This window comes from Pteropus alecto, unplaced genomic scaffold, assembly GCF_000325575.1.
Source record: "Pteropus alecto unplaced genomic scaffold, ASM32557v1 scaffold3, whole genome shotgun sequence".
Lineage (NCBI taxonomy): Eukaryota > Metazoa > Chordata > Mammalia > Chiroptera > Pteropodidae > Pteropus > Pteropus alecto.
In genome coordinates, this window is record NW_006442484.1 from 53,957,535 (window position 1) to 53,967,318 (window position 9,784).

Below are 9,784 nucleotides of genomic sequence, written 5' to 3' on the forward strand. Positions count from 1 at the left end.
TTCTATTTGAAACATGAGGACAATATTTGGGGAAATCAATTTTTTAGTCTTTATTTTAAAATGAGTTATGAATCTGTAGAGTATATCTTTAAAACTAAAATACTTAGTATGTCTATGTGTATGATGTCAATTTTTAAAAAGTATTTTTCCATAGAGAAAATTAATTAATTCTGGTTTAAAATTTTAAGCCTTCAATTATTATATTTTCTTGTGAGTATTGGTTGAGGAATATTTGCTCTTTTAAATATAATATAAATGCAGTTATAAAAATATTAAACCAGATTACCTTTCAATTCTTAATCAGTAATAAATATAGTTTATCTGTGCAGATTGCTTTTAGCTTGTAAGATACTTTCACAAATGCTAACTTAACTGATAATTAAAATTATGCATTTTGACTTTAAAGAATTCTTTCAATATATGTCTTTATTAAATTACTGCTCATTCATAGACTTGGGCTTGGCAATAGCATTATAGGTCATTAGATCCAGCTGTAAACCCGGTATGAGGATCACCCATTTCCACATTCCTGATAGGTTGACATCTAATTTCTGTCTGAAAATCTTGAGTGACAGGAAGGTCAATTGGTCAATTGGTAGTTCATTCTATTTTGTTTAGCTGTTAGAGTCTTTTATTTTTCTTAATTAAACCAGATATATTTTCTAACACATATATTTATGTTACACAAACTTTATTTCCAATTATAGTCATTTGGATTCTTGAAGTCATCTATTGTGTCCCCTTTAGCTTAACATTCTTGGTACCTTGATTCCCTGATCAGCGAACATTATTTTCTTTAATTTCTTTACTATCCTGATATACCGTTTTTTATGACATCCCCCCTTTTCCTCTTACGAAGTCACTCCATACTTGACAGGGTGAATGACTGGCCTGGTTAGAGATTTGGAATTTAATACTTTATATTTATTGGTATATACTAGCTTGTAGCATTGTTTTCACTCGGCAGTCTTACTATATTGCTTTAGTTCACAGAAAACATTTGTTCAATTAATCATAGACTCATGAAGAAACTTTGTTAGTTTTACATTTGACTTTATGGAATTAGTTCAGGACTGTATTTATATCCTTGTTAAATTTAAATTTGGTGCCATAGGGCTTGGAATTCTAGGAGACTATTTTTCTCTTTTTGACTACTAATTTTGGCATGAGATATAATTGCTATACTTCTTAGCTTCATGTCCTTCAGAAATTTAATATGTTCGAATAGTTTGGGTTATTACATGCAAAATAAGTGATTGTTTTATCTGAAGCATCTTAGCTGTATTAGTTTTAAATCTGCAGAGATGGTGGTCTAACTCCATGTCTACTGCAACTAGTTGCTGTTTCAGAAACACTGCAATAAGGAATTCAGGAAGATATCCCTGAGAAAATGATGCTAAAATTTAGATCTGAAAGATGACTACATTTAAGGAACTTAAGAGGTGGGAGAGAATAGGCAGAATATTCAATTATAGGGTATGCTGATGGTTTTGTTTTTTAAATAAATCACAATAGGAAGTTTAAAATCTTTAAAGCAAAGGATGACAAAATCGAATTTAATCTAAATCTATGAAAACATTCTGGCTGCATTGTTCAGAGTTGAATGAAGATGATGAAAGTAGACTTATTAAGGCTGGGTTAGACAAGACTGGCAGTGGTAGCAGTAAAGATGAAGCAAGTTGGATAGATTGGAGGGATATTAAGAAGTTAAATCCACAGGGTATGAGGAAAGAATAATAGGGAAGAAAACTGAGATGTCACAGATTACTCTTAAATGTCTGGCTAATGCAACTAGATTGCTGGTGGTATTATTTGTAAAGATGGGTCACTCTGGAAGAAAAATTGGTTCCTGTTAGGATGAGGTAGGCGTTCTTAATTTGTTACAAATATGTTGATTTTGAGATACTTCTGAGATGATGTATTTCAAGAGCCATAAAAAGATATATATCCTTTGACCAAGATATCCCATGTCTCTGGGAATGTAACCTAAAAACAATAGTGTGAAATATAGGGAAAAGTATGTCTGAAAATGTCCTCTGCAGTGTTTTATATTAATAGGAAACATTTTAAGCAGTGTTAATGCTCAAAAATAGAGGAATGATTTAATAAACTTTTGTCAACTTAATAAAAAAATATTATTTAGCCAATTAAACAGTTGTTTTAAAACTCTATAGTGACAACAAAAGTATCCATTTTATAATGCTAACTTATAAAAATAGTTAAAATAATTAGTACTTTACAATTAAAACTGTGTAAAAATGTCCATATGAAATAGAATTAGAAAAATACAAATAATCGCTCAATAAGATATTAGAATTACAGGTGTATATATTGTTCTTATTTAAAAATTAGTAACTGGCTTTAAGTATTAGATTTTTAAAAAGTATTATAAATTTAAGTGCAAGTCTAGTTTCTCAAGATTATAGTTTGTTTTTAATTAAGGTTTGCATTTTTTTCCTGAGATTAGAAATATTTAAAACATAACATTTTCCCAGAAATTTGCAAGAAGTCTTAAATAACTCTTATGATTTCTAATTTATGCCTTTAGGATAGAGGCTGGTCTACTTTATATTCAGTGGTAGTTGTGAAAGTCTTCATGGTAAAAAAAAAAATCTTAGCTAATATTAGTTACACAAATCAGTTCTCTGAGTTTGTTTATATGTGTGGTAGATACGTAATTTTCATGAACTAAAAATCTGAGTTCTAAAGTACTGCATAGATTTTTAGGGCAATTGGTTGTATCGATTTAGTTCTAAGAGTCAAAAGAGTCATATTTTCAAGTTTAGATACTTTGTATTTTTAAATTATAAAAAATTTATTTTCAGGAATAAAGAAAAAAGTAAACTATATCTTTCTTACACTGATCATTTTATTATACTAAGAGAGAATTTATAATTTTAACTTTATTTTGTGTCTTAAAATTTACTAAGTTAAATGTTAACCCAGTTTTACTGCCATATTTTACCAATAAGTATTTTTTGCATCAGCAACATTATTTAACTTTATTAACTAGCATAAATAATATATCACTGGACCTGAGGACTTAAATTATTTTCCAAAGTGACAATTCTAAAATAATTTTCCATTTTTTAGAACAGATATTTTTAATCTATTAAACAATCATAATAAAGGTTTTCCTATTCCAAAGATAATTTTCACTTCAAAAATCCTGTATAAGCTGAGTATATTCAAGAGCAAAGACATGAAGTTTTAATAAAATATATAGAAATGACTGATAGGGTATAACTAATTATAAAGGCAGTGACTGAGAACTGGCAGCTTGTTTGTTTTCAGCAGTACACTTTTTGTAACTTGTCAAATATAATATAGTAAATTTATCTTTAAGGAATGTTTTTCATATTTTAGGATAAAAATTTTCAACTTATTTTGATCTTTTTTTTACAGAATTGACTAATGAAAATATGTTGCATTTAAAAATGTACACAATTGTTTAATTAACTTTATTCAGAGTGGAGTTTTTAATGACTTTAAAATCACTTTATAACCCTAGATAATATCATAAATAAAAAGCATCATTAAAAAAGTATCCATGTGGAATCTGCAAAATAACTAATGTTGGAGATTCTTAAGAAGGTGTAGATTTCCAAAAAGTAGCAATTCTGATACAATCTCTAAATCCCACAATCTCTAAAAATCTCTAAAACCCATAAGAGATAAGTTTCTTGGTTCGTATATTATTTGATGAACTCTGAATGTTTGATGGAATATGGGCCAAAAGCTGGTGTTCCAGTTACATATGTTCCTAACATTGAACTGCCTGATAATTTCTTGGTTTGCATTGTTTTGATGTGCTACTACTCCATTTGGTTCTGAAGTTAATAATGGTCGAAGATGATTTTTGGTAGGAAAGAGAAGGAGAAGAAGAGGGTGAAGATGGAGGGGGAGGGGAGGAGAAATGAAGAGGAAGAAGAAGGGGAGGAAGGCAATGGTGATATAGATTCAAGGAAATGTAGCTAATCATTCTTCACATTGCATTATATAATTACTGGTGGTGATCAAAATTATAAAAACCGTGATAATGCATAAAATAATATATGCAGGTTTTGGAATTTACTTTCCTATCAATTAAAAAAAAAAGTATTCATTGAATCAAGAAATAGTAGCTAACTCTCTCTCTTCCCAAAAAAGGAATTGTAATTTTGAGTAAAATTCAGGGTATAATTTAACCATTTTAATGATGACAACTTCTAACCAACAAAACTAACCTAACTATAATATATTGAGATTATTATTGTTATATATATTAAATGCCATTGCTATTATTCACACAAAATACCAATTTTTATAATATACAATGTATACTGATACTAAAAATTGACCAATAAGTTAAAAATTAAATTAAGAAGGCCTATAATATTTGACAGTTTCCAAAGCAAATACAGATTTTGGCTCCATATTGATTTTGGCTCCCTTCTTAAAACAGGACTTCATTCTTATATGTCTACTAATTTCGTAAAGTTGGACTTATGATATATTATCAATCTCCTCTCTACGTATTTTACAAAGTCAAAATATGGTTAACATATTTCAAATTATTTTAAATATTCAATTTATTTTAAACATTACAAATCTATATTTCACATATTTCATCAGCATATAATATAAACACACACATGACACTGCATTTGCCAAAGACAATGGTAAATTTAAAAAATATTTTCTATATACTTACTTGAAATAAAAGAATATGCCAAGTGAAATAAGCAGTGATGCAATAGATAATCCATGTCCAATTATAGTCAGGTAAAACAAATTCAGTGCAGTCTATAATTTATATGAATAAAAAAATTAAAGTTCATATCAATATTATAATACTACAAGTGTAGAAGATCCAATTCAATAGAATAAATTATATATTTTAAGACATGATCTATTAGCCTTATCATTTAGCTTGCAAACCAATACATGCCTGAATACATCTGGAATGAAGAATATCTATGCGAATTTATCCAAGACCATCAAAATTTATAAATTGTATGCCTTTATTATTTAAGAAATTAGCACTCATATATTAACTATATAAAGGAATAATTTGATTGACCTAAGTTGTATAATATACAAAACCTGAATTTTATATTTTGGAGGACATTAACAATTTTCACTCTTACTTTGTGCACCTTAAATCAAATGCTATTTGATGATTTTCATATTGTTCTTTACTTATATGCCAGATAAGGCTTTCTTTCTCACTGGGTTTCTCTTTTTCCTTTGACAAATTTGAGGCTCTGAGGCAAATCTCAATATAGTAATTTATAAGAGCCTATAATCTGTATAAACATATTCTGACTTTATCCTATTTTGACTTTTTCTTAATGATTTTTATTTGTCTATATTCTATTTATTTGTAATTTACCATTTAATGTTTATTTTTATCATTCTTTCCAAACCCTACTCTGAATAACCAAAAAATATAATTATAATGATAGCTGACAGTTATCAAGTGCTTACTATATGGTCATTAGTTTTCTAAGAAATGTCCTTGTATTAAGTCAATTCTTATGAAAATCCTGAGGGTGGGTTTATTGGGTCCCGATTTTATACACAATGAGTTTATGGCTTGTTAGGATCACATAGCTGGTAAGGGACAGAAACATGAAGTTAGATATCAGGAGTCAGTTTTAATCACTGTGACAAACTGCCTCTATATATACACACATGCAAATATACATAGGCATTTTCTATTAAAGCTTTTTGGTTATGGCAACCTGTGACTAACCTTGACTTAATGTAACCATGACTTTCAAGTGAGGGTGACCTAATAGCCAGTCAGAATGAAAGCCTTCTGCTGACGGACAGATAGAAACTGTTTTAACTCTGCTGGTCTTACTCTTGTATACTTGAGCACAATTCCTGAACATAACTCTAGAAAGTCCACCACAAATAAAAATTTTCCTTTTTCTTATACTTCTAAAGTGTTTTTTTTTCCTGTAGAAAATTTGAAACTCCAATACTGAGACATTGACTTGTAAATATAGTATTACCTAGCAGAATTACTTCATTATTGTAACAGAATCAATAATAATTATTTCTACAAAGATATTTTGCTTACTGTTCTTCTCAAAGTATATTATGAAAAGGCTTTACAATAGAATGGAACACTAGCTAAAATTTCTCCAATAATGTATTGGTAAATAACTTTTAAAATAGCGTAAATTAAATTTTAATTATAATTGTTAAGTACCTTCACTTTCTCCTGTATGTCAACATTACACTGGGTGTAATTTGTCCATGTTCTGTTGCTATCTGGATGTCTAAACCAGTTTCCGTTTTGATCACAGATCTTTGTAACTTTTTCTTAAAATTAAAAAAGAAAAAAAGAACAGTAATTTAGTTACCCTAAGTTTATTAAATAGATATAAAGGAGATTATACATAAATTTCTGCTATTACCTGAAGGATCAAAGTCCTGAAAGTAATCAGGACAATGCTGCATTGATTCTGTTCCAGCTGCCACATCATTCCAGCACAGCCAGCCATCCCAGGTTCTGTTGCAGTAAATGCCTTAGAGGAGAGTAAAAATTAGGGATGCTAACTCCTTCTAGGTATACATGAAGAAAAAAGTCTTAATGGTTTCACACTGACATGGGATAAAGACTGTCTACTGAAAATAAAGACATCATATAAAATCTAGTCCTGCACTGCTTAACAATGAAGATACGTTTCTGAGAGATGCATTGTTAGGTGATTTTGTCTTGTGCCAGCATCATAGAGTGCACTTACACAAACCTAGATGATATAGCCTACTATACTCCTGGGCTCCATGATATGCCACCTTCATATATGCAGGTCATCATTGACTAGAATGCCATTATGAAGTGCATGACTGTACAGCAATTACTTGAATTTTTCACCAAATAATTATTAGAATAATTAATTCCTAAATTAAATTTAGAAATATCTGAGAAAATACATGAAAAGTTCAGCTGAATGTTGCATTTGATGTTTATTTTAATAGATTTGCACAGCAACCTCAGAATTAATCTGGCCCTCGAGGGCCATATTGACCTAAATAAGGATTGGCCTAAATATCTAAATAATTCTATTTAAAAAAAAAAAAAAAAAACCTCAGATAATCTCATTTCTTTCCTGTGATATTCAAATATTTTTTTTAAATAGCTTGATTCCATAAATTACTAAATAAAATACATTTTGTAGCCTATCAGAGAAAAATTTTCCAATATTTTAGAAAGCTTCTCAAACAATTCTTTTCAATTTACTGCTCCAGAAGATTCCATCTGATTAGTGACAACATTGGCAGTATAATAAATTGCAAGGTCCAGAATTTTTCAAACTGTGTTATATAGCATTAGAGTAAGAAATGGGTAGTGTTCCATTAAAAAGTTTCTGTGGTCAAATAGACTCGGGAAACACTACATTAAAATATAGATTTTTTATTGCAAGACTTCCTAAAATAATCAAAATTGCAAAGTTCTAATAGGAAAGTCTATTATGCAGTGATCCTAAATTTAGTTTGTCAAAAAATTATTATGATACCCTCATGCAGCTATTCCTGCTAAATGTTAAACAATGAAACCTACTTTTACATATATCTAGATGATCTGGAAGGATTTAATTCAATAGTTTTAAGCTAATAACAGATTTTTATGGAATTAAGTGAGAAGCTGAATCTTAATAGTATTCAACAAATACTATTCTCACAAGCAAGTTCATTTTGACAGTTACAAATAATAATCTACTTTTAACATTTTATTTACATAAACATTATATATTATACTATCAAATATTTTTCCTAAAATGTTAAGATCTGTTTGTACTGATAGTTTAAAAATTTAGAAATATCTAAACTCTTTACATTTAGCTTTGTTTTATTGTGAATTTTGCATTTTATATTGTGAAGATAATCCTGTCTTGAGGATTTCCAGATTAAATGCAGGGCTTATTTTTGTTTTTATTTTTTTTGTTTTTGCTAAATCTTAATGGAAATAGAAGCACTTAGACTTCACTAGCTCTGCTACTAAATGTACTATTCAAAGTATAGTTTATGCAAAAGTAAATTGTGTTTGTCATTTTATTATGCAAACTCCTATCAAGCAGCTTGTTAAAAAAATAGAATTACATAAACTGAAGATCAACTGTCACTTATTTAATTCAAGACATATATTTGATATTTTAAATATTTATACCATAAAAATGTTATAAAAACATCCCTGTTGCACAAAATTTTATTAGAATTTTATAAAAAAGATAAATTATGTCATAAAATAGTCTTCAAAATATATAATTAAAACTGCCCATATACCAGAAAAATTAGCAACTAACTCATTTTTAATAATGGACCAAAGAAACTCATAATGATGTAATGGGGTGGTTTTCTTTTAAAAATAAATCAAATGCATTTAAAATTAAAGTCATTTACCTTCTGTTTGTTGAATGGGGTCTTGCATAATTTTCTGGTAACATTCATATTGAGCCGTCATGATTTTATTTCTAGTAACGCCCAACTGATTTGGGTTATAAGGGCTCTCTTGTAATTCCGCTATGACAAGAATCTAAGGAATTAGAAAAAAATAAAACTTCAGAATTGTGAAAATGTCTATTGTAGGCAATCTGTCACAGTGGAAAATAGTCAGTGTGGTGATGTCCTGCCTGGTCACCTGGCTCAAGGGGGAAATCCTTGATTGGTAGTGTTTGCCAGTATCCACAGTAAATATCCCCTATCTTGTTCAATTTCCAGCAACCAATAAGACATTGCCAATGGCAGAGTAGGGAAAACAGTCGACATTTGGCTCTCTATAGAGGCTGGCCCTACACATGTGTTGTGGAATGCAGACTGAGCTATATTCAAAATCTACCACTGCTTTTTCAACTGCTCTGTGAATGTAGGCAAGATATTGAACCCATAAGCCTCTGCTTTCTTATTGTAAATGGGATAAAGTAGTATCACAATAACGGAGGGGAGTATCTGGCACATGATAATGCTCAAAATTGTTGCCATTTTTATAATTTGATTTTGATAAAATAATAACAAGTTCATTTGTGATGTAGGTAAATAGAATTTTTATTGTGTGCATGTCAATAAAGGTTTTGATATGCACATCAAATACAAGGTATATATTTATGTTCTTCCGATTTAGTAGCACTACTTTAAGCTTCACTTCCACTTTTATATGACATTTTCCCCATTTTATAATGTGAAGCATGTATATGTCTACAACTTTATTTCTTCTTCATTTTTGCATTACTTCTATTGGCTATTTTCCATAAGTAGTTATCTTTCTACTCTTATTTTGTCTACATATTCTTGGTTTTCTGTTCTCCAGCGGGTAGTTAAATTTGGTATAATCTAAATAATAATATTCTCTCATTGTGTGGCACCACTCAAGCTTCACCATCAACTGACCACTATTTAAAATTTACTCTTTCATTCCTTGATTGGTTTGAATTTCCTAATAGAGATTTATGCAGCAGTTGCACTGCACAAGTAATAAATAAAATTTAACAGCATCAAAAACATTAATATTTTTTCTCCTGCTCTTACAAAATTTATAGAAATGCATAAAATCAATATCATTTTTTATTCTTAAATAAAAAACTTACATTTACATACTGTCTGAGAAATAATCACAGTTTCTTAATTGACAATCATTGGATTGGTAATCTATTACAGAATTACCTGCTGGAAACCAATGTTGGCTGGTGCAGCTCATTGGCACACTCAATAGAGAGTGTGAGCTGAAGAAACAGGAGTCCTGTTTCTTGAATTCTAGTCTGTTTACCCAAGATAACATCTAAGAAGTGTAGAA

General features: G+C 29.4%; 1 protein-coding gene across 1 annotated transcript in view; it reads right to left on the reverse strand.

The window, feature by feature from the left end:
- Positions 1 to 9,784, reverse strand: part of CALCRL (calcitonin receptor like receptor) — a 38,452-nt gene that overhangs the window by 27,647 nt on the left and 1,021 nt on the right. Inside the window, exons 2-5 of the mRNA XM_006921272.3 lie at positions 8,398 to 8,530; positions 6,411 to 6,521; positions 6,203 to 6,315; positions 4,694 to 4,785 (exon numbers count right to left, since the gene is read on the reverse strand). Coding sequence (XP_006921334.1) covers positions 4,694 to 4,785; positions 6,203 to 6,315; positions 6,411 to 6,521; positions 8,398 to 8,530 — 449 coding nt within the window. The remainder of the gene's footprint in view (positions 1 to 4,693; positions 4,786 to 6,202; positions 6,316 to 6,410; positions 6,522 to 8,397; positions 8,531 to 9,784) is intronic.